The sequence below is a fragment of the Epinephelus lanceolatus genome, chromosome 15 (assembly GCF_041903045.1).
Source record: "Epinephelus lanceolatus isolate andai-2023 chromosome 15, ASM4190304v1, whole genome shotgun sequence".
In the NCBI taxonomy this organism is placed as follows: Eukaryota; Metazoa; Chordata; class Actinopteri; order Perciformes; family Serranidae; genus Epinephelus; species Epinephelus lanceolatus.
Genome location: NC_135748.1, coordinates 41472065 through 41498341, shown reverse-complemented (window position 1 = coordinate 41498341; position 26277 = coordinate 41472065). Strand labels below are relative to the sequence as shown.

Sequence of the window (26277 nt, the reverse complement as noted above, 5' to 3'; positions counted from 1 at the left end):
TGCCAAACTTTGCTTTAGTCTTGTTGAATTTAAGTAATTTTAAACTTTAGTTTTGAAGGTTGAAAGCTAAACTCAGATGGATTCAGTGAAGAGTGTGATGCATTCACTATCAATAAAGTGCTGATTAACCCCAGCTCTAATTATAACCATTTACCATAGTTCATTTATAATTTACACTGCATTGTAAAGATTTTAGGATGCAGAGATGATGAGTACAAATTAGAGCAGTAGTTGTAGTAGTAGTGCTTCTGCCGCCCACACCTGCAGCCAATGTACAACATACGACACTCAGTATTTTCTCTGGCTGGTAACATCACATCAGACCCCACTCACATTTTATTTTAAGAATATCAGCTTTTGCCATCGCACAGTCTCTTGTGTCCCTCAGTCTGTCAAAGGACTAGATGAGAGTTTGGGTCCTGAGGTCTCAGTCAGTGTACCTGAGTCAAACACTGAATGTAAAAGGAAGCGATGAAACTGTTTACACTGCATCCACTTTCTGTAATGTCTGATGTGGCAGTTGTGGTGTTTGTAGTGTTTGTAGTATAGTATTGTATGTATATGTATATAATACATGTTTTGTATTTTACATTTCTGTGTTTTTATGTGAAACAGTTTTGTTTTCTTTCCTACATTGTTCCCTCTCTGAATCTCAGTATTTCATTGACCTCTACATATTTCTCTCTGTGTCTCTCTCCAGTTTACTCCAATGAGGTTCGTCCACCCACAGTAGGAATCCAGTACCTCTCTGTCTCTCACCATGAGCATCGCTGCTCTCTCACCTGTGGCCCCTGAGCCGCTCTCTCCGATGATCACCTCTGTCACCCCGACTCTGGACCCCGACACTCCCACTCCCTCCGCTACTGTTTCCACTATTCCTCTCAGTCTGGACCAGGAGCATCAGTCCCAGGACGGGGCCTCCTCGCCCGGCCCGGGCCCCAGCAGGGGCAGCCTCACCGGGGGAGGACCTCACCTGGGCAGAGACCCCTCCCAGAGGTAACAGATCAGCCGTAATGATGACGACTAATTATCCTTTGAGTGCTATGTGTTTTTAAGTAAATATGAGGAGTCGTTGATGATGATTAATAAGATTGGTGGATGAAGTACCTGAAAGCTACACTTGAGTAAAAGGACAGATTTCTCACCAGAAAATGACTCTGGTAGAAGTTAAAGTCACCTATTAGAACATTACTCGAGTAAAAGTCTTAAAGTATCTGCTATTTACTGTACTTAAGTATCAAATATCAATTTTATGATATTAGATGTACTTAAGTTTTGACAGTAAAAGTACAAGTACATGCTGGTAATAAACAGTGAGCGGCCAGAATTCTGAGTATTGGAATTTTTTTTATTCTCAACATGAACAGCACCTTAAAAATGGAGTGTACATTAGACTAGCAGAAAAACAAAGTATTTGACTACTTAAAAGATTTAAAGAACAAAATCTAGTTTTTCCTCCCCTCCCATTCTGTTATTATTCTGCCTGTTCGTGCCTTCCTCCCTGCTTCCTTCCCTCTTTTGTAATAAGTACCGAAGATGCTGAGGGGAAGTTTATTGAAGGAAAAGTACACATTTTATTTCGGAAATGAAGCGGGCTAGAAGTTAAGGTTGAAAGTACAGATACTCAAAAAACAAAAAACAAAACTTGTAGCGTGTATTATTACTTATTTACATTACAACAGCGGATATACGTTAGCGAGCTAGTTAGGTAGCTTTTTGCTAACATTAGCTAAGGTAATATGTTACTGTATATCACAGCTACATATTTTAACCATCTTCAAAACTTGGATGTCTCTACAACACAGAGGAGCCAAGCACATAAATTATTTAAGAAAAACAGGAAAGAGGAGGGCTGACCGGAGTTCCTCCCAGTTTCCAAGCATGCTCAACTATTATTGGAGCTCAGAGCAAAAAGGGGCGGGAGTAAGGAAGGGTTAGTCACTTATGTTAAAAGGTCTTTAAGGTTGCAGATTACTGGTCAAACACATTAGATCAAATTCTGTTTTCTTTGTTTTGTTCTAGAGCTGTTGTTGCTTTTTTTGGACTTGTAAAACTAAAAATAGGCAATAAAAGAGAACGGCTTTGAAAAGTAGTGAGAATTCTACTTTCTCTGCTTTAAAATCCACTGAAAGCTTCATTGATGGAAGTGTTTTGCCACCACAAGCTGACAGACGCAGACCTGAGATATGATCACCTCAGGAACTTGTCATGGCTCATGTTCTTACATTGTTAGCTAAATGTACACATCCAGCAGACACAGAGCAACATGATCATCATTCAGCAACACCTGAGAAAAATCTCTGTCTCTGCAGCTGCTACATGTTTCACTCTCTTCATTAGTTATTCTCTGACTGTGTCTGTCTGCTGGTTGGTGGTTTATTAGAGCTTGTTTGATGCAAACGGCTGTTGTGTTGATGATAGCTGTGAGACTGAACCCAAACATAGAACAAGTGGGCAGTAAAACCAAAACAACTCAGTCAGTAGGGCTGAGGCTCTCTGCAGGGTCAGCTGACAACGTTTTGTTTGTCTGTCACTATGAGTGACCCCTCTAACATTACTTGTAGTCATCGGAGCTATTATTTTTAATAAATACTTATTAGTGCAGCTTTAAATCTTTACATTAGTCTCATGCTCCACATGTGTTGTTTCAGGTCAAAGAAACCTCCGCCTCTCCACACTGGAGCCGACTGGAAGGTCGTCCTCCACCTACCGGAGATCGAGACGTGGCTGAGATCGACCAGCGACAGAGTCACGCAGCTCACACACTCTGTGGGACAAGACAGTGACAACAGACACGTGGACGTCCACCTGGTGCAGCTCAAGGTAAACATGGACACTTTGTCTTCATTGTTGTTCAGGCAGCTGTTATTGAAATGCTTTCTGATGGCAGGACTGTACTTCTTTTTTACACACATTTAATGTAAACAGCAAGGAGTGTCTAATTCAACAATCACTGTCACTGTGAGGTTAGTTAAATAACACCTCTGTGAGTCTGGAGACTGCACCACAGGTGGAAACTTTAAACCTGGACATTTGTATCTAAGTGCCCAGTGAAGGTTGAGTATTGAGGCAGAGAGCTGTGAAACAGGCTCATTGTAATTGTTCAGGGCATTGGGCACTTTCAGTATATGATCGTTAAAAGTGTTAAAAGCCACTGACAGGCTCAGATTGTTATTATAAGTGTCTGACCACATTAAGGAAAAGACCCTGCAGAGAGATGAAACATTTTTCATCACCTCTGACTGGGCTGTTATTGTGAGTGTTATGACCCTGAGTCGTTTGTATTAATGTGCCTGGATCTGTCTGTTGAGATGTGTCAGATCTCTCCCTTCTCCCCTCTGAGAGTGTGTATGTGTGTGAGAGTGAATGGGTGAAAAATAACAGGCGGTAATAGCTGGTTGGTCTTTTCAAAGGCAGTGCTGCCTCTATCTTTAAACTCCAGCTGACAGAAGCTCTTCACTCCTTCATCTTAACCACTGCCAACAAGGCAAGCATCTAGATTGTGTGTGCTATAAGATACAAGTCTCACTCAAGGAGAAGTCTCGTTTTGAAATCTCACATGAACTGATTTGAATGTAATGGTCAAAGGTCACTGTGATGGTATGTCTGTCCCATTTTGTGAACGAGGATGGAAACTGAAACTGCAACTTGATGGGTTCGCAGAGGTGTAGAACTGCAAAGCGGTAAATCTAGTTTAATTTTATTGAATCATTAGCAGTAAGCTCATAGCCTTGAGGCAGGTTAAACCTTGGCGCTCACAGTGTGTAGTGCTGAGTGTCCTCTGTGTCCCTGCTGTCTTCATCATTGGATTTTACTGTCTAATTACTGGATGCTTTGTTGTTGAGATTATTGAACTGTGTCCTGCTTAAATGACTTTAAAAGCTTGTAAAGCTTGTTGCCTCAATACACAAAAGAGCCAAAAAGCATCAGACACAGTCACAGAGCTGAGTTCAAAGTGTCTGTTATTGTAGGTGTAACACTGCAGCGCTCAGGTGGAGAAAAGACAAAAAATGTCTCAATTTTGATCTTTGTGAATCTCCAAACACCCAAAAAGATGCCAGTGAAAGGCCTCTCAACCTTTTTTAAGATCCAAAGACTAAGGGCCCATCCCAATACCCCCCCTTAGCCCTACCCCTTGGCCCTATCCCTACATTTGCGCGTTCCTGCGAGGGGTAGGGGTGTCCCAATTCCTTTTTGCGTGTAGGGGTAGGGGGCATAACGAGGGGTAGTGGGTATGAAACTAGCCCTTCGGAGAAAGGGTTTTCAGATGCTGACTTGCCAGCGAGGGGTAGACGTTGCCATGGCTACCACTGTCATCTGTCCTGTTCTGCAAAATTGTCGGATTTTTTCACATTACGATAACACGCCAGCTAGTATAAGTATGCTTCCTCGTAATGTTAGCTGGTTAGCTAGCTAGCTAGCTAGCAGAAGTCCCCTGTCGTACATATCTTATTACTCTAATGGTACGTTAGTAGCAAGCCATTCTCGGAACCCATCGGCTGTATTCAGAGTCTGACTTCCGACAGACGGCGATACAGCCTCTGGGGGCATACCCCCGATTTTTTGGCATTCTGGTTTGAGGAGGCGAATTTCCGTTTCCGACTTCCGTTTATATATAAGTAAATATGCTGAACCATTGCGATGGATTCAGAGTTTGCAGTGACGCTAATTATGTTCCGCCTTGTTAGTTCACCGCACGGACCTTTTAACCTGGCAACAACTGCAGCCGGCTCAAATGTGATTGATCAGTATCACATGGACTACAAACAGCCTAGCACCGGAAACCAGGGCTCTTCTGCTCTTCTTCCGGAGGCAAGATCTCCGGGGTTTGCCTACAGACTCTACATTCACTGAATGGAGAGTCTGTATATAGAGACTAGTAGCAAGCATAATAGTAGCTACCATTACCGTTGCGTTGTACATGTCAGTTGGAACTGTAGATGGCTCGTGGCTTCCTGTTTAAAATAGTTACATATGTGTGACCATAATCTACGCGGTGACGTAGTGAGTGGTGTCCCAATTCCTAGGGAAAGATTTCAACCCCTACCCCTCATTGTTTCATTTCGAAGGCCAAGGGGTAGTGGGCAAGGGGGGTATTGGGATTGGGCCTTAAATGGACTTAGAATGACTTGATATGGTCTGAAGTAGAGTTGTGATTGAACCTTTTGTAACCTTCGTGTATCCAGAGTCAGTAGAGCGGCTGTTAACACAAATACACATGTATCGATGCGTCTCAGTGTTGAACTCATGCAGACAGCAGGGTATCAGTTGATTCAACTGTCTGACCTCAGGCAGTATATTACCCATAATGCCCTGCCTCTCTCCACAGCCTTGGTGTTATGTAATGACTGGCTTCCACAAGTCACGCAGTTGACCGTTGATTTATTTATGTAACTCAAGTCTCAGTGTGCAGTGTTTCCAGTGAGCAGTCATCAAACTTTCACTCCTCTTCATCTCCAGTGGATTTTATATAAGACAAGAAAAAACTCTGCGATTAGTCTGTTTAATGGTCAAAGCACTTCATGTTTGATTCACTGCGTCTGTGGTGAAGAAGTTAAATCTCTTATAAACTGAGCATCTTTTATTTTCTGTAGCTCTGAGGGAGCGATGTCCTAGAAATAAAGCAAACTATTATTGGTGAGGTCCTGTAGGACTCGTTTTGACAGGTTTCTGTCCCTGATTTGTTTCTTCCCTTTCCTCCTATATTCTCTCCCTATGTCTCCTTATGTCCTCTCTGCTCCTCTTTACTTTTGTCTGTTTCCTCTCTTGTTTCCTGTCCCCTCCTTTCGTTTTCTTTCCTTTACTTTCCTCTTGTTTTCTCTATTTTGTCTCCTTATGTTTCCTCTCCTCTTTTCTTTCTTGTTTCTTTGCTCTCCTTTCCTTTTCCTTTCCTTTCCTCTCCTCACCTCTTTCTTTGCCTTTGTTCTCCTCTCCTCTGGTGTTTCCTTTCCTCTTGTGTTTCTTTTCCTTTCCTTTCCTTTCCTTCCTCTTTGTTTCCTCTCTCTTTTTCTCCTTGCATTTTCTCTCCTCTTTTGTGTTCAGTCTTTCTTTTCCTTTCTTGTTTCCTCTGACTTTATTTCTCTCCTCTCCTCTCCTCTCCTCTCCTCTCCTCATTTGCCCTTCTTCCTCCTCCTTCTTGTTTTTAGCTCTCTTCTCCTCTGCGTGTGAATAAAACATGGCAGCAGCAGTCGTGTATCCAGTAATGGCCCCCGACACTCAGAGCTGGAGTCTCACTGATGCTCAACACACTGATGTGAAAGTGACGAGAGAGTAGTGTGTGTGTGTGTGTGTGTGTGTGGATGGATGTTTTCTATTTCCTGTCTGTAGCTGAGTCACTCGCTGCCGTGACCATGCACAAAATTCCATCCATGTCTTTCTCCATGAATCCAGAAAGCTTCTTAGGAAGTCACAAACCTGAAACCTTACCTGTGCGCCATCTGGAGGAACCAGTATTTATTCTCTCTGTCATAAAGTCCCTGCTCTGTGCCATCAAAGTTACAGTCCTGAATGTTGCTAAATGGTCCAACACAAATTTTATGCTGCAACAACTTGTTTACAGCTTCACCCGCACAGAGAGAAGCCCTGGGTGTCACTTTAGGCAGAAGTACTGCCATAGAAGCTAAGCAATGTACGGCTGTGAGCAAGGGCAGCAGTCAGTCGTATTTTAACTACCTAAAATATTCAATATCAGTTAAGTGTACTCTATATTTAGAATAGTTTCACTGCTTTACCTTGGCATCAGCCCTTTCTAACAGGAAACCTAAGCTGCTATATCTCTTCAAAGCCACCAGACTCCATTGACAAAATCAGTCATTTTACTACACAGAGCACAGGAGCTGCAGGTCTGCTATTGCCTCAGTCTGTTTGGGTTATTGTGTAGACTTTATAAATCAGTTGTCTGTTTCATATGCCTTGTCTGTTTGATTATCAGCTGCAGTGGAGACACAAAGATTAATGTGAAAAAGGGTCTTTTAATTTCTGAGTACAGTTCTTGGTCGTCTTTGTACGTGGAACCTGGATTTGGTCAAGAATATTTGTTTGTTTGTCAGCACACACATCGTGTGATTCTTGGTCATTTGAAAACTTTGTTGTCTTTTCAAAAGACCTCAGATTTATATCGGCCACAAGACATTCACCTTGTGCAGACTTGAAAGTTTGATTGAAAAGCTTTGTAATGTGTCAGTGAGAGAGTTATGACATACTGGTTCCAAGTAAAAGACATGGCTAAAATAATTTTCATGTTACCTACCAACTGTTCTGGTCATTGAAGCACTGGTATGTTTTCAAGACTCCGTGCTAGTGATAGACGTGGATGGAGGCATTATGCTTTTGTGTTGCTGTCTGGACAGACATGGATATAAACTGTAACTGCTATTTGACTGGTTTGTGGAGGCATACAAGAGGTAGTGACTTTAGTTTTTTCTTACTGTAAGTTGTTTGAAGTTGTGGGTCATCGATGCATTTTAGGATCATAGGATTATTGGGACCACTACTTAAACCTTAATCTAAAGTTAAATTGAATATTTACCTCAAACAGCCCATTCTGAAAGTCAGAACCAGATTTTAACCTCTTTATTTGGTCCTCACAGAGATAGGAAGTTAACGACCACACACAAACACTGTCAGTGTGACAGCTTCAGATATCTGTTTGTTTTCGGATTACATAACTTTGCTTTATTATGTATGTGTGTGTGCATGGAGCGTGTGTGTTGTAGTGGTCATGTGATGTGTTGGACCAGAGCCTGGTTCTGGGAAGTGACTATGTCAGACTTAAAATGACAACAGAGTGTGTGTGTGTGTGTGTGTGTGTGTGTGTGTGTGTGTGTGTGTGTGTGAGAGAGAGAGAGAAACAATTACGTCTTTGTTTTGTGTGCGAGTGATGTCATTCTCTCTGTGCGTGTGTCCTTACTGTGTGTGTAGTCATGTGTGTATTTAATCCATTTATCAGCTACTGATGCTTCTGCTTATCCCTCACCAGAATCTGAATCTAATTCCACTTTGTTTTTACTGGATTTAACAAAAATACACTCAGATTTCTCTTTTTCAAGAGCAACATCAGACTGAAAGCAGTCATTTGCTGCAGTCCTGAACATCTCTGCTGCAGGGTGACAAGTTAAACCACTGGAGGTCAGCAAAGACAAGATTTTCAAGTTAGTCTTTATGTGGAGGATCACCTGGCTGCACCCTCTGGTGGTGACAACACCTCTGAATCAGAAGAGTACATAATATAAAATAGAAACTTTTACAACAGAAAATATGATGATGAATGTTACACAAAAAACTAGTAATAAAATGAAATATAATATCAAATCATATTTTTACAAACCACCATTTTCATATATTTTATATTCAGAAGAAAAGACAACCAATTTCCCATTTTTCAAATCTAAAAAACTAAAATAAAGATCTCTAATCTTACTTCAGTGATGCTGTCTTTACTCTCAGTCTGAACTGTGACAGCTGCATTTAGTCACATCTTTCCAACCCTGGAATAAAATTGGATTCATTGATATTTTAAATGACATGAAGCTTTATCCAATCGCCCGCTCTTTACTGCCGGTGTCGTCATGACAATAATCAAACCATCTACCTGTCATCAGTTTGAGATGTGGCAGCTTGTCAGAGCAGCGTCAACAGCCACAAAGAGGACAACAGCAGCAACGACAGGACAAACAAAAGCGTGATGAAAATAAGTGGAGACGCTTTCGTCCAGTCGCAGCTGGAAGGAGAAACACAAACATATGTGACGCCTTCTGTTTTTGTTCCCTCTGTGTGTATCCTGACACCTCTGTCACTTCATGTTGGAGTCAGATCTGAGCTACAGGAAACACTCACACAGTTCAATCAGGACCGATCAGGGAGCAGCTTTCTGTGAATCAAACATCTGAACAGTGTCACATAAACAAGTCGACATTTTAATCTTTAGCAGTGTTTCAAAGATATCGCTGAGGGATGAAAACTTTTAATAGCTAAACACAACCAGAGGTGGAATTTAATTTTTGTTTAATACTTAAATAAATGTTGTACTATTTACTACTTTTTAGTCGTACTTTTATTGTAGATGAAATTACAAAGCAGTATATAAAGGAGTTAAAAAAAGCTCCACCGTAACCAGCTGCAACATTAAAGTAATGAACACATTAAAGGGTTATTAGTTTGAGATATTTGAAGTGGGGCTGTATGAGGAGCTTATCTATAGTCAGTGTATTATTTTTAGCAGATGATGGTCTGCAGGGGGTGATATCAAAACATATTTTAACTACTTTAAAAGAGGCTCAGCTAAGAAAATCTATATCAGTCCAAGTGGAGGCTTTATGAAGGATTTTTTTCACTGCTCTTTCTCACCATCAGGCAGCTATTTTCTTTAGCACTACATTTTCTCAACCATAAAACTTTTGTGTTACTGTGCCGCCACTGCTGCTGTGCACTGTATTATTCTTCAGTTCAGCTGTTGGGGTCAGACTGACAGTGGTTGATGGAAGAGACGACAAAACCAATTAAAAATGAGCGATTATGACAACTAGATGCTGTTAACTGTAGAGATAAGAGGATACTTTTATAAACCAGAGTATACAGAAGAACTTTTGCAGAGTGAGATTCAACAGGCTGGGAGAGAAGCAATACAGTGATACAGTGTGTGTGGCAATGGCGGCGCAGTAATATGGAAGGTTTACAGTTGAGAAAATGTAGCACTAAAGAAAAGAGCTGTCTGATGGTGAGGTAAAGCAGTGAAAAAATTCTCAATTTAGCGTCCACTTAGACTGATACTGATTTTTCTAGGTGGGTCTCTTTTAAGGTGGCTTAAATACGTTTTGACATCAACCCCTGTCCACAGTAATGTACTGCTGAGCTTCCCTGGTGGGACTCATGCCTGCTATTTCAAACTGGGGGTGCCCCTACCGTCATCTAATGAAGGCGATACCAGACTATAGACAAGTAACTTAAACAGCCCCACTTAAAAAATCCTGAACTAACCCTTTAATGCATCAGTAATTTCAATCTATGACCATTCTGAATAATGAGTGCTTTTACTTTTGGTACTTCAAAGTATAGTTTGATAAGATAAGATAATCCTTTATTCGTCCCATAGCAGCAAAGTGACAGAGTGCAAACAGCAAGCATCAGTACAAATAAATAAAATACAAAGCAATATATAGAATGTAAAATAAGTAAACTGTACAAATACAAAGAGCAGTATAATAAGCAAACAATATAAAAAACACCAAGCACTTTTATTTCAGTATGAGTTTGAATGCAGGACATGTAGTTGTAACAGATTATATGCACACTGTAGTATTGCTACTATTACATAAGTAAAAGACATGACAAGCTTCTTTTGCCTCTGAACACAACTGGTAAATGTTGTTCCACAATAAAGCAGCATGCCTTGAACTTGTGGGTCCCATTCTGTTGTTGACAAGAAGAATGAGACTTTTAACAGATTCTAATGTGTTCACATATTCAAGATTTAATTGGTAGTGTTGACAATTAACTTTATATTGTCACCAAGATTGTCTTACAATTTTGTCTCTTTTGTTATTGAGCTTTTGTATTTTAGTTCACCTGTATAATAGTGAAGAAGAGAACAGGTGGATGCTGTCTGAGCATCAGAGGACTCATTCTGAGTTTGATGGCTCCATCTAGTGGTGGATGTTTGTTATTACAGCAAAGCAGAAGAACACTCACTCAGAAATGCTGAACACTCACTGACCTGTTTTATAAGCATTCTCTATTAAAGTTTTAAATTAGAAGGTGTAGGGAAACATTTAAAGAAAAGCCCTTTGAACACACATGCACCGTGTTTAATTTTTTAAATATATACAGTACAGGCCAAAAGTTTGGACACACCTTCTCATTCAATGCGTTTTCTTTATTTTCATGACTATTTACATTGTAGATTCTCACTGAAGGCATCAAAACTATGAATGAACACATGTGGAGTTATGTACTTAACAAAAAAAGGTGAAATAACTGAAAACATGTTTTATATTCTAGTTTCTTCAAAATAGCCACCCTTTGCTCTGATTACTGCTTTGCACACTCTTGGCATTCTCTCAATGAGCTTCAAGAGGTAGTCACCTGAAATGGTTTCCACTTCACAGGTGTGCCTTATCAGGGTTAATTAGTGGAATTTCTTGCTTTATCAATGGGGTTGGGACCATCAGTTGTGTTGTGCAGAAGTCAGGTTAATATACAGCCGACAGCCCTATTGGACAACTGTTAAAATTCATATTATGGCAAGAACCAATCAGCTAACTAAAGAAAAACGAGTGGCCATCATTACTTTAAGAAATGAAGGTCAGTCAGTCCGGAAAATTGCAAAAACTTTAAATGTGTCCCCAAATGGAGTCACAAAAACCATCAAGCGCTACAACGAAACTGGCACACATGAGGACCCACCCAGGAAAGGAAGACCAAGAGTCACCTCTGCTTCTGAGGATAAGTTCATCCGAGTCACCAGCCTCAGAAATGGCAAGTTACCAGCAGCTCAGATCAGAGACCAGATGAATGCCACACAGAGTTCTAGCAGCAGACCCATCTCTGGAACAACTGTTAAGAGGAGACTGTGCGAATCAGGCCTTCATGGTCAAATAGCTGCTAGGAAACCACTGCTAAGGAGAGGCAACAAGCAGAAGAGATTTGTTTGGGCCAAGAAACACAAGGAATGGACATTAGACCAGTGTAAATCTGTGCTTTGGTCTGATGAGTCCAAATTTGAGATCTTTGGTTCCAAGCGCCGTGTCTTTGTGAGACGCAGAAAAGGTGAACGGATGGATTCCACATGCCTGGTTCCCACTGTGAAGCATGGAGGAGGAGGTGTGATGGTGTGGGGGTGTTTTGCTGGTGACACTGTTGGGGATTTATTCAAAATTGAAGGCACACTGAACCAGCATGGCTACCACAGCATCCTGCAGCGACATGCCATCCCATCCGGTTTGCGTTTAGTTGGACGATCATTTATTTTTCAACAGGACAATGACCCCAAACACACCTCCAGGCTGTGTAAGGGCTATTTGACCAAGAAGGAGAGTGATGGAGTGCTGCGGCAGATGACCTGGCCTCCACAGTCACCGGACCTGAACCCAATCGAGATGGTTTGGGGTGAGCTGGACTGCAGAGTGAAGGCAAAGGGGCCAACAAGTGCTAAACACCTCTGGGAACTCCTTCAAGACTGTTGGAAAACCATTTCAGGTGACTACCTCTTGAAGCTCATGGAGAGAATGCCAAGAGTGTGCAAAGCAGTAATCAGAGCAAAGGGGGGCTATTTTGAAGAAACTAGAATATAAAACATGTTTTCAGTTATTTCACCTTTTTTTGTTAAGTACATAACTCCACATGTGTTCATTCATAGTTTTGATGCCTTCAGTGAGAATCTACAATGTAAATAGTCATGAAAATAAAGAAAACGCATTGAATGAGAAGGTGTGTCCAAACTTTTGGCCTGTACTGTATATATATATATATATATATATATATATATACAGTACAGGCCAAAAGTTTGGACAAACTTTTGGCCTGTACAAACTTTTGGCCTGTACTGTGTATATATATATATATATATATATATATATATATATATATACAGTAGTTGATTTAAAAATATGCATCAGAACGATGTTAAAAATAAACTCTAGCTAAAAGATTGCAGCAGGAAATACACAATATCATAATATCCATAATTACAATTAATCGTCTGTGATGAGATGTTTTTTAATTCAGCCAATTGGTTCATAGTTTTCCAGTAAGAAATATTCTCTCCAGTATACAGCACACACTGGTGTTCACAAATCTTTACCATGGCCAGAAAAAATACTGGCTACTGATTGGCTGAAATGTCTTGCCAAGGGAAGTGTGACAAACAAATCAATCAAGTAGTAAAATAAAGTTTCATGCAGCTGCGTCTCCAAACTCTCCACACCTTAATTTCCTCTCACCTTGATTATTACAACTCATCATATTTTGGTATTTGTCAGTCTTGTTTATCTCGTCTTCAACAGGTCCAAAATGCGGCAGCAAGAGTTTTAACAAGGTCAGAAAAGACAGAGCATATTACCCCATCGTTGCCTCCCTACACTGGCTGCCTGTTAAATACATGATAAATTTTAAGAGTCTGATGTTTGTCTAAAAATGTTAAACGGCCTTGCCCCCTCTGACTTCATAAAGCTTCTCTCCCAGTATCACACTGTGAGAGAACTGATATCGCCTGACCAAAGACTTCTGTCTTTCCTTAGATCCAGGACCAAGTGTTATGAGGACAGGACTTTCTCTATCACTGCCCCAAAACTCTGGAATTCTCTTCTCTCTCTACAAAGTGCTTTACATGTCAATAATTAGAACTGACAAGACAACTTTTAAAAGAACTGATAAAACACTTGAGTGTATAAAAATGGAAGAAATAAAAGACAGTCTAAATTAACTTAACACTCAAGTAAAATCAGGAAAGACTCTCCAATGAAAGTCTGTTTTAAGAAGGGACTTAAAAGAGATCACTGACTCGGCTGACCTGATTTTCTTGGGCAGGTCATTCCAGAGCATCGAGGCCCTGACAGCAAATGCTCTGTACCCTCTCATTTTCAGCCTCTGGAACAGACAAAAGTACATCCTGACATGTACGGTACTAAGAGGTCAGAGATACAGCTGGGAGAGAGACCATGAAGCACCTTAAAAGTGATCAGTAAAATCTACAAAATCTATTCTAAAACATACTGGGAGCCGGTGAGGAGAGGCTGAAACTGGAGTGATGTCATCATGTCTCTTGGTTTTGGTTAAAAGCCAAGAAGCTGAGTTCTGAACAGTCTGGTTTGAAGTACTGTATAAATGACGTTGACTTGACTTTCATGGGGAAATAAAACGGTGTATTCAACCACCAAGTTCTACTGAGGAGCTGCGCAGGCTGTAGCCAGAGCTGGTTGGTGAGCACAGGTTTTTGTTTTGGCCTCGACTAAACCTGGCAACAAGACTCTGAAAGTCTCTGTGCTCAGCTGTTCAGTAATTTCAGCATATAGTTCCCTTTAAAACCAGGATCAGTCAAACCAGATATGACATATGTATCAGTGAGCTTTTAGGTGTTGGTAGGTATATTTTTAAACTTTGGACAAAGCCTACCTGTTTCCACTCTTTATGCTAAGCTAGGCTAACCATGTCCTGACTCCAGTACTGTGCTCAACACAGACATGAGACTGATATCCATCCTCTTATCTCACTCTGAAAGATTTCTTTAGTGCATTTCTGGTAATATTTTATTGTATGGTGTGAAATAAAGTTTTATTTTGTTGCTGGAGACCAGTCTGAGCTGATCTTTGTATGTTGCCATGGTTACAACATACCCACATGGAGCTGTGTAGCGTGCTGTCAGATGCCTCAGCTGAGCAGTTTGTTTTAAACCCTGGAAGTGACTCTGTTCGTGATGAAGTTCTTTAGTATCGTCTGTGTTTAGCTAACAAGCTCCTTCTGGCCCATCTGACCTGGGTTCACCCTGTCACAACTCGTAGCTGCACGCTGAGCGTCTGATTGGTCGTTCCTTCGAAAGGTAACATCCAGGCTGAAGTGGGCCCGAGCTTTATTTGACTTAATTGCGGGCGTGGCGGTCTGCTGGGCGTCGGGCTCAGTGACAAAGAGAGAGAGATGGAAGCGGACGAACGGGCAGACTGCTGTTTGAAATTGTATTCTCTCCTCGCTGCTCTTTTCTTTTTCTTTTATCCTCTCCTTCTTTTCTTCTCTCTCCGTGCCTCTCTCTTCCTCCCTCTGTCATATTTATAATGCGTTTGCCTGCAGGGCATTTTTCTATAACCTGACCTTGCCACGGAGCAACTGTTGGACATGATTATAGTGATGCAACCACTGTTACTGTGTGTGTGTGTGTGTGTGTGTGTGTGTGCTGGTATCCCATAGTCTCTCAGCCATTCTTGGCATCTGGCTGCAGGCAGTGTGTAACAGCTGCATGGAGAATGTCCTGTGCTGCTCAGAGAGGGAGAGGCTGCACACACAGTACATGTGCCCTCTAACACACACACACATTAGTGCATGTTACACACTCACTCACATGTCACAGATGCAGCAGTAATTTTATCTATCAGATTCAGTCACCAACTTAATAATGTCATCTAAAAGGTGCACAGGAGATTTTCATGAAGACGATAAATATATAAATGTACAGTCTAACGTCAGTGTTGGAGAGCAACTAAGTATGTTACTCATGCAGGTACTTGCACCAGTATAATTTTGAAGTACTTGTTTGTTACTCAAGTATTTCCATTTTCCAGGAGAGAGCTCTTCTGTGCAGAGTTTGCATGTTCTCCCTGTGTCAGCGTGGGTTTCCTCCAGGTACTCCAGCTTCCTCCCACAGTCCAAAGACATGTAGGTTAATTGGTGACTCTAAATTGTCCGTAGGTGTGAATGTGAGTGTGAATGGTTGTCTGTCTCTATGTGTCAGCCCTGTGATAGTCTGGTGACCTGTCCAGGGTGAACCCTGCCTCTCACCCAATGTCAGCTGGGTGAGAGGCTCCACGCCCCCGCGACCCCAAACAGGATGAAGCTGTTACGGAAAATGAATGAATGAATAATACTTATGTCCGCTACAACTTAGAGTCATATAATATGAAAAATGTACCTTTAGTTGCTTTGCAGTTTTATATTAATAATACTTAATAATACTAATAAAGCACAAGTATACTTTTTAGACAAGATAAAGTAAATGAGCTTCATCTCTACCAGCTGCAACATTAAAGACTTCTCCAGTGTATTTTGGTTGGTGATTTTTCATATTTTTCTGAGCCATGTCCTGACAATGTTGAGTAGCCACACTGTTCGCCAAATATTTTTTCACTAATTACTCAATTTTGTGCTCAAAATTAAAATTTAATTGAATTTCTTTTTAATTTTATATACTTTATTAATCCCTGAGGGGAAATTCAATTTTTCACTCTGTTTGTCAATTACACACAGGTCGGAACACACACATGCACAAACTGGACCTATACATGCACTAAGTGGAGAGATGTCAGAGTGGGCTGCCCATGACAGGCACTCCGAGCGGTTGGGGGGTTCGGTGCCTTGCTCAGGGGCACCTCGGCAGTGCCCAGGAGGTGAACTGGCACCTCTCCAGCCACCAGTCCACGCTCCATATTTTGGTCCCGACGGGGACTTGAACAGACAACCCTCCGGTTCCCAACCCAAGTCCCTATGGACTGAGCTACTGCCGCCCCAAAAAGAAGAAGGTTGTTGCTAAAACGTGAAGATAATGTATGACTAGTATAGAATCTGTAAGTCATAACGTCCTCCTCCAAGCTTGTGCAGATGTCCTATTATAAACACGTAAACATCGTTGTGAGCTAGCCAGTCAGCTTATCTTGCATTTTACCCCAGTTGTAGCATGATAGCCCCATGCTATCATGCTATTCATATCTCTCTGTGTTGCTCTCCACCTTACTGTAGTGTATTGTTTATTTTCATAATGGCTGCAGTCAACACAGTGAATGAAACTAAATCCCACCGGCAAAGAGAGCACAACACACTGACTGTCTGTCATTCGCTCTCTTCTTTACTGTCTCTCCTTCACTGCAGGATGGATAGACATGTTACCCAAGAACAAATGCAGTTTCAGAATGTTTTGAAAGGTTGCACTGGACACTGGGAAGCGCACAACTTTAAGTTGAAAAATCCCGTTACAAAAAATAAATAAATAAAAGAATCACAGTGCTGCCCAGGGTGGTGTCTGAGCTGTGGGCTGAGGCGAGAGTGGCCGGTGCTGGTGGACGGTGCACCTCTGAAATGCTCCATAACTCCATTTCAAACATGGGACTTTGGCAACATATCTGCCCTTCCTTTGAGGGACTGCAGCCGGCGCTGCAGCACTATATAACTGGCAGCTGCAGCAGGAGGAGACGGTAAAGAAGGGAATGAGTGTTTTAATTATTGACTCATTTGTGCTCTGATAATCATTAAATTCATTAAAGTAAGAACCATATTGCTGTTTGCCAAACTACTGCAGCTGCAGTTTGGTTGCTATGGTCATGGACTAACGGTATATTCATTCATTCATTTTCCATAACGGCTTATTCTGTTGGGAGTCGCAGGGGGTGGAGCCTGTCCCAGCTGATACTGGGTGAGAGGCAGGGTTCACCCTGGACAGGTCACCAGACTATCACAGGGCTGACACATAGAGACAGACAACCATTCACACTCACATTCACACCTACGGACAATTTAGAGTCACCAATTAACCTGCATGTCTTTGGACTGTGGGAGGAAGCTGGAGGAAACCCTTGTGGTGCCTTCCCCAACCCCGGGTTCAAACCTTCCACCCTGGGTCTGAACCAGGAACCTTCTTGCTGTGAGGACGTTACATCTGACTGTTAAATACACCTCTGTTCTCTGTTTAAGGCAGAATGTTAAACAGGAAATAAAACTGAGTGAAAGGGGGGTTTTAAAGTGATGAACACATTAATGCATCAATAATTATTATCCAGTAATAAAATATGTTATTCTGAGATGGGCCATTCTGCATGATGGTACCTTTACGTTTGGTATTTTAAGTCAAGTTCGATGCTAATTCTTTTTTTTTTTTTTTTTTTTTAACCTAATGAATTTTTATTCAGGACCTTTGCTTGTAATAGAGTATTTTTACACAGTAGTATTTCTACTTTTATGTAAGATCTGAGTACTTCTTCTTCCACTGTCTAATCTCCACTGCAGAGTTTGTTGCTGTTGAGTCACTTGACTGCTCTCCCCTCTTTGCCCCGTAGACTTCACTCTGAGATAATGTTACACACACAGTAACTTAATAAAAGCTCTGCAGTTTGAAGTGTTTTAACTGATGTCCCTCTCATGACATCCATTTGTGTGAAAATGCTTTTCAGCCCACAGGGGAGTTTTTTGTTCCAGGACTTCAGTCAGGCACCGGGACGCTCGGCGGTTAACTCGTGGTGCCACAGTCTGCTCTCTCAATAAATCTGTGCTGCTACTGCTCATACTCACCACCCAGCAGGGGTGGAGGAAGTAGTCAGATCTTATACTGAAGTAAAAATACTTTAACGACATGTAAAAATATTCTGCTACAAGTAGAAGATTGCTCAAACTCAAGGAAGAAAAAGAATAGCAGCCGTAAATGTCCGCAATTTGGGAAAACAGTGAGGTTATGCAGAGAACCAGATCAGCTGCCATATAACGGAGACGGTAAATGATTGTTATCGCCACTGTTATTGTTTATAAATGTGACTGTAGGATAAAATTATGCATCATCATCATCATCATCCTGCAGCTTTAAAGAAAACTCCTGAAAATGAAACTCTTACAGAGAGAACATGATAGAGTCAGTCGACTTGTATGTGTGTGTCCCTGATTATTTAAACACAGTCCAGGAGCAGCCTGCCATCTCCCAGCTGTCAGGATATTTCTGTCTCCTTATGTCACTGTCGCAGCCACGCCAGGAATTCTGGGAACTGCTCTCAACATGGAGCAATAGATATTCATGTGAAGGAGAGGAGGGGGGAAGGAAGGGAAGGGAAAAGACAAAGAAAGAAAGGAGGAAGGAGGAGGTGAGGAAAGTAGGAAGCGAGAGTGGATGGTTCATGAAGTTCATTTGACCTTTTCAACTCACTCACAGTCAAATATCAACACTGTCAGCTAAGATCAAAACCAGGTAGTGAATTGTCGAGTCTTTAAAGGGGACCTGTAAGGCTCCTTAACAGGTTCATACTTGGATTTTAGTTTTCTACCAGATCGTGTTTTCATGTTCACTTTATTTCCCTCATACTGTCTGTACTGGAGCACCTGTATATTTATCAGAGGAGGAGTGTGACTCGGTTGTAAAGCGCTGTTTGAACTTAAGTTAGGGACTGTTCTTTATTTATCAGAAGAGGGGGTGGCTGTGGTTTGACTTTGTTTTGGTCAAATATTTTTTAAAGACTGAGGAGGGGCATATGTTCTTTATATTGGCTTAGGGACTATTCATTACTTTTCATAGGAGGGGGTAGCTGGGATTAGATTTATTTATTTATTTTTTTTACCCTCTCCGAAGCGACAGATACTTCTCATAGAGACTTCACGGAGCAACTTAGGGAAAACACACACAAATGAGTTATTAGATTTTTAAAACATACTTTTTGATGTTTGAAAGTTACAAGTTAAAGACGAAATCCTGGAGTTGAAAAAAAGCCTCGATTTGACATCGTGGATGCTGGTTACTTTGTGCGAAGGGTTTACTTTTGGCCAAATTTTAAATAAGACAAAGCAAATCACATGTATCATATCCAAGTTCTCCTTTCTTTACGTGTTAAAAAAATCCAAAATAAGTCCTCACGTTTGATTTAAACGCTGACAGCGCATTTCTGATTCCTTTCTCCGGTGCCTCCATCTTTGTTCTGATGAATTCCTGCTAGGGCTGCTCGTTTAATCGAATTTTAATGTAGATTACGATTTGATCTTTCATCGGTTATGAAAACAAAATAATCGACATAAAATGATTATGCGCTTCTTGTCAGTTTACTCTCGTTGTCTTGTGTTGCAAATCAAACGCACCCGGAAGCCGTGCATGCACAATACCTCCTCCTCCCCTCCTCTCCTCTTTTCACTCCACGAGCCAGTCAAGTAGGTATACCACGAGTAATGCGAGGGGCAGGTGATCATGGAAGAATTCAAAAACAGTGTGCAGAAAATGGTAGAGGGAGAGCTAGAGAGGTTGGTCTGTGTGTGTGTGTGCGTGCGCATGTGTCTGTGTGTTAGTGTATGTGTGTGCGCATCTGGACTGAACTCTGCCGTGCGATACAGAGAGCAGAGGAGAATTTTAAACGCGCATGTAGAGACAGAAATGACATGCCGTCGTGTAAACAATATACGTCATCACGTGCACCGCATAATCGTGATTTTGATCTTTTTTTTTTCTTTAAAAGGAATGTTCATTGATGTACACTGTCCCTTCTTAAACAAATACATTATTTAAATTTAATTTCAATTTTGATCAAAATAATCGTGATTATTATTTTTTCCATAATCGAGCAGCCCTACTTCCTGCCAAATGCCGCTGACTGAGACCTCTGCTGACCTCACCAGGGAAAAAAAAAAAACCAGCACCATCTAGTGGCCAGAAAAAGCAACTGATTTTATTATTCTAGTACCAAAAATATGTATTTGCAAAAAATAATAATTTTTCCCTTGCCCCTAATCTTTGCCTCATTATTCGAATTTTCGACCACGTTTAATATGAACGTTGGACATTGTAATGTTACACATACTGTGTGACAGAAAATAAAGAAAAGCATCAAAGATCCTCTTTGAGATTTGCATTTGTGAAACTGAGGCAAGTATCAAGCTATGAACTTGACACTTGAAACTTAGAACTTGAAAGCAAAACTTTAATCTTTTATCTCAAGTTTCAATCTGCTAAAATTAATAAAATGAATCATAATAAATATGACAGGGCTTTCACACTTCTTGAATATTTAATCATGAGGCCTATAGATGATTTACTTCTGAAGACTTGTGACCTGAGACTCAGAAAGACTCAGAAACAACTGGCTCTGACTTCACGGCCCACCAGCTGAGGTTGTTACTGTCAGAGCTCAAATATCATGTAGATTAAAAAAGTTAGGACTCTTCACGTAAGGATGTCCCTTTCAGGAGTTTCTCCTAACTCAGCCAGTTCGGAGCTGCTTGTAGCCTCGGGCTGTTTTGTCTCGTCACATGTTGTATTTTTAACAGAAGGAATAAAACAGCTGAACTGAAAGGAGCGAGTTTCTGTGTTTTCAGGCTTTGACTCTTAAAAATTGGACTTTTATTATTATTTTAATGATGAAACAGTTTTTCCTTCCAGGAAATAGCCTTAACCTTCACTTCTCTGTCTGTGTGCCCTTCCTCAGAACTGTCACAATCACCAGCTGTTGCATTGCAGACGAAGTGTGTGTGTGTGTGTGTGTGTGTGTGTGTGTGTGTGTGTGTTAGAGAGAGACAGAGATGAGAAAGTGGATTCCTCTGTGTGAGAGGATGTTGTTTGTTGTTTTGGTTCAGGTTAGAACAAAGCCAGGGGATCTGTGATGTCCATGAGCTTCCTCAGGAGTTTACAGTATAAGTACGAATACGTGTGTGTGTTTACAGAACCAATTTATTGTCTTTAACAAATAAATACTTTGTCATTATTCACAGTGATGCAGTACATTTACTGTCCGTCTGTCCATCCCATCCTTGTGTCAGTTTTCATATCAGCATTTTAAGACAATCATCTTAAACTTAACCAGCCACACTGAATCCTCAAAACCTGCTCGTCTTTTAGTCTGACGTAGAGCATGGTGTTGCCATGACGACTGCACCGGTATGAAACAGACAAATCCGACATTGAACATGTACCATTGTTATCTTCTTATACTTCGTTGTTCCTCACGGCTTCATTCAGACATTCATTCAGACAGGACATTTAGAGAAAGATTTTGCAGGAACTTAGGGACGTTAAGTTCCTGTGTACTTCCTGTTTGCTCACATGCTGTGTGTGAATCTTTTTACTGGATATTTGTTTATTCACGGAGGTGATGTGAATAAGAGGGTTCCCAGTTCGATCCCGGGTGGGGGAGCCCTTCTTTGCGGAGTTTGCATGTTCTCTCCGTGTCAGTGTGGGTTCTCTCCAGATGCTCCAGCTTCCTCCCACAGTCCAAAGGCATGCAGGTTAACTGATGACTCTAAATTGTCCTTAGGTGTGAATGTGAGTGTGAATGGTTGTCTGTCTCTATGTGTCAGCCCTGTGATAGTCTGGTGACCTGTCCAGGGTGAACCTCACCTCTCACCCAATGCCAGCTGGGATAGGCTCCAGCCCCCCCGCGACCCTCAAAAGGATGAAGCGGTTAGAAGATATATGGATGGATGGACTGTGAGGGTGTTGTTCAGGCTATAATTGTGGTTTTACAAGTTTTTAGCTGTGGCCGGAGGCATCATGTTTTCAGGTCGTCTGTCCGTCCCATCCTTGTGAACACGATCTCTCAAGGACACCTCACGGAAATTTCTTCCAGTTTGGCACAAACGTCCACTTGGACTCAACAATGAATTGTTTAGTTTTTGGCGGTCGTAGGTCAAGGTCATTATCTCAAAGTTATGTTTATTAAAAGTGAAGAATCACTTCTATACCAGTGTGGTGACTAACTATTGTAGTTCAAATAATGAAATTGGAGTATTATAGGCACTTACTACGCCTCTGCGGCGACGACAGGCATGGCAGGAGGCATTTTGTTTTTGGGTTGTGCATCTGTCCCTCTGTCTGTATGTCTATCCCGCTGGCTGGCCGTTTATCCATCTCATTCTCGTGAATGTGATATCTCTAGAATACTTTGAGGAAATTTTTTTAAGGCACAAATTCCCACTTGGACTCATGGATGGACTGATAAGATTGTGGTGGTCAAAGGTCAAGGTCACTGTAACCTTGTCTGTGTCATTCTTGTGAACGCAATATCTCAAGAACGCCTTGAGAGAATTTCTTCAGAATTGGCACAAAGAAAGACTTGGACTTGAGGATGACCTTATTTAATTTTGGTGCTCAATGGTCAGAGGTCAAGGTCGCTGTGACCTTGCATCTGTCTAATTTTTGAGAACACAATATAAGAAGAACACAATTGACACATAATTTGAGGTAGCCAACAACCCGGTTTTATACATCTGTAGAACTTCTATTAAAAGAATGGACCTTGGCCACCAGACCAGGCATCTAAATGAGACAGGCGTTTATTTGTCAAAATGTGAAGCCACACGGGGCACGTAAAAGAGACTGGGCATTTAACAGGGACTGGACTTTTAATTGAAGTTTTGCAGTATGTGTTAAAAGTCTAGCCTTTGAAAATAACTAAAATAAAGGGCAGATTCTCCGTCCAGTACAGGGTGGGATAACCGTCAACTTTAATTACTTGTCACGATGTACCGGTATATCACTGCAACTCCTGTCGGTGAAATACAGTATGTGTAAAATGTGATAAGGAAAGTATGACAGGGTGTGTGTGTGTGTGTGTGTGTGTGTGTTTTAAGTGTTAAGAATGACACTGAATCTACAGCAACAGTGTGTGTGTATATGTTTCGGGGGTGGGTGAGGTTGGTCCTAAAATAACCTCTCCAACTGTTGTCACCCCTCCTCTCCCCAACACCAACACCCCTACTCAAGAAGCAGGTCAGCACACACACACACACACACACACACACACAGACACACACTGCTGGCATGTCAGTCCGTCACCATTTCCCACATGGTAGCAGCAGTGTGTTTGTAGCCGTGGACAGAGAAACTAGGAGCAGACAAACTTTTACTTTCTGACTTTTTAATCGCATTTGAGAATCATTTTTTGTCGCTGAGGATCCTGATTTGCTAATTATTGATCTGAGAAAAGGCCGTCAGACGGTGTGAGAAGGTAAGAATCCTCTGACCTGCTCAGTGTTTAGGATTTAAATGTTCACTCTCGCCTAAATAAACAAAGTAGAAATCAAAAGCTTGTTGACAACCCTGCTGCATAAACCAAAATTTGGTTTGGGTTCTGAGTGCAGCTTTGGTCTCTGAGCTTTGATTAAAATGTAAAGTTGTTTCCAAGCTGTCACATTTTAGAAAATACAACAAAAACATCAATAAGTTTTAGAAATATGCCTGCTATTACAATCCCTTGGAGAGTTGACAGTGTTTTGGTGCTGCAGTGAATGAACAGGAAGTCTGTGGTGGGTGGGAGCACATGGAGGGCATTTATAGAGGAATTCAAGATTTAAAAAGACTTTACAAAATGAAGTGATTTGAATATTGGATTAGAGGAATCAAAATTTTTAAATGTCTTTCTGATTCTGAATTTGTAAAGAAACATTTTTTTGACAGTGTTTTGCTTTTCTAGTTGACTTCTAATGACGACAGGAGAGTTTAGGCAGGATGTGCTTTATGGTCAGAAATGAAAAAATTAAAGCAGATGAAAGATTGTTGCAGATGAGTTTTCCCATGATCACCTACTGTGGGAGCAATACAGTAAACATTTGTGTAGAGTGTCATGTTATAGATTTTGAACTGCTCTGATGTGCAGTTTTCATTCATACAAGTTTTTTTTAGTCAAACAACACAATTACTAAGTAAATTGTTGTTTCAGTGTGAGTTAGATACAGGAAAACGATTGTGACGAAGATGTGGCCATTTAAACAACCAAAGAAGAAGAAACAGGAACACTGGCTCCAGGTTCTCCTTCCTGAAAATTTCCCTCCAGTTTGACCAGTCTGACGTCCGGTGGAGTTAAATAACAGCTGCTCATTGTTAATGAAGTTTTCACAATATTAATAATATCAATTATATGTTATTATTTATAATATCAATATAAAACAAGACCAAACAAACTTTATGTAATACAGTGCATCTGTCTAAGTCCACATTCTACATCTGTCAGTCTGCAAACATGGGCGACCCTCACACATATGTACATGCAGTCTGTCTCTCTTTTTACACGGAAAGGATGCTCAAGTCCATTCTTTACCATTGACCAACAGCCGACCGTCGGCTTGGTGTGTCAGAGCTTTTAAGTTCCAAACACAGTTATTTAAACCCAAATCATGATCCCTTTTAGTTCTGTTGCCTAAACCTAAAGCAGCTTTTGTGGCAAAACCTACATTTCCTATGAACAGCAAAGATTATTTTAAAAAGACGCAACTGACATGACAACTGACACATTCAAAAACTGATGCTAGAGGAGCACCTAGAGCATCATAGTTTGATCAAGCTGCTGCATTTGAAGAGTTAGGAGTGTGAGTATGTTGAATTAAAAAAACTTTTAATGAAACTGTGATCAAGCTTGGAAAAACCAGCCTCCTTGTGTTTAGCATGGCGGCTACGTCAGAACTCAACTGCCCAGTCAGAGAGGTTGTTGCAACACACACTCCTGAAGCTACAGCTTCATTAGAGGCCAGAGACTGACTACATGTATGTGAGGACGCAGAGTGAGTTGCTCTTTGGTCCCAACAGAGTCTAAGTTGCTCAAATGTCCAGCAGCAGAGAAACAACTGCAGAGTTGAGAACATAAACGGAACCCTCAGACGCAGAGGCCGAGCTGGGAGCCTTTTTGCAGAAGCTACCACTTTGAAAAAATTACTGTAACAAGTCTTTGTATCGCAGCAGCGTGTCTCGGTCGTCTTTGAAGCCGCTTAATTTGAATACTCCAGGGGGAGAAGGAGCACAGAGTATTTGATCTCCAAGGTAAAACACGCCGCGCTGATGGGCTGTAGTGGAGGAGTTGAAGGTTATTAGATCGAATGGGTGCGGATGAGGCGGAGCTGTCGCAGGCGGTTTGAACGCGGCCGCTCTGAAGCCCTTGATGTCGGCGGTGATGAGGGTGAGCTGGGATTGGAGCTGAGGCCCGAGTCGACTGGCTTCAGATTGATTTTAGGCAATTAGAAACCCTGCTGGATGTATGGACTCTGTGATTGACAGGTCATGTCTTGACTCTACGTGACTGGGGTGCCAGAAAATGTGTGTGTATGTGTGTGTGTGTGTGTTTGTGAGATTAAAAGATTGAGTGTGTGTATTATAGAAATGTGTGATTCTGAATGAGTTACTTGTAGATGGACATGGTGTAAATGTGTCTTTGTGTATTGTATTGTACTGTAAATTACCCATACACAGACACACACACACACACACACACATACATACACATACACACACCAGGGTTTATACAGCCACACGCTCTGGGCAAACACTCCCTTCAAAGTTAATCAACTGTCAGTCAAATTCAAAATGAAAATGTCTCTTGAGGTTTTTATCCAGTTTCAGTTTCTGTTGTGATGAGAGGTGAAACTTTCAGGTTGTTTTGTGTCACATCAGTTTTGTTGTTTGTTGCCTCGGTAACCAGCTGCAGGGCTGTCGCATTCATGTTTAAAAAGTCCATGTTATCCAGGTTATGACACTCAGCTATCAAGAGCACAGACGTCCACTTTAATGATTATTTTGAACACAGATAGAGCAGAAAAGTCTGCATCTTAATTCATCAGCTCTGACTGTTAGTGTTTGTTGATCTTTGGACAGTTAGCTAGCTAACATTAGCTAGCATAAGCTAACTAAAGCCCCTTACCCACTGCACAAAAACCCACTGTCACAGCTAACTTCTGGCTTTTGTATTTAATGGAAAAGGTGAAATCACTCTAGGGACAATGACTCTGCAGTTGGACTGGGCGATTAATAGAATATTATTTTTAGTTATAATTTTGGCTGTTGTTAAAAGGTGGAGCTTTTAATTTATGAATTTGTCGATTAGCAGAACGGGACCAAAACAGAGTGGAAGCCGTGTGTGTTTTAGT

At 41.3% G+C, this 26277-nt stretch overlaps 1 protein-coding gene across 1 annotated transcript in view; it reads left to right on the top strand.

Annotated features, from left to right (window-relative positions):
• Positions 1–26277, top strand: part of akap6 (A kinase (PRKA) anchor protein 6) — a 279493-nt gene that overhangs the window by 32256 nt on the left and 220960 nt on the right. Inside the window, exons 2-3 of the mRNA XM_033643340.2 lie at positions 701–996; positions 2652–2823. Of these exons, the coding sequence (XP_033499231.2) occupies positions 761–996; positions 2652–2823 (408 nt within the window). The 5' untranslated portion in view covers positions 701–760. The remainder of the gene's footprint in view (positions 1–700; positions 997–2651; positions 2824–26277) is intronic.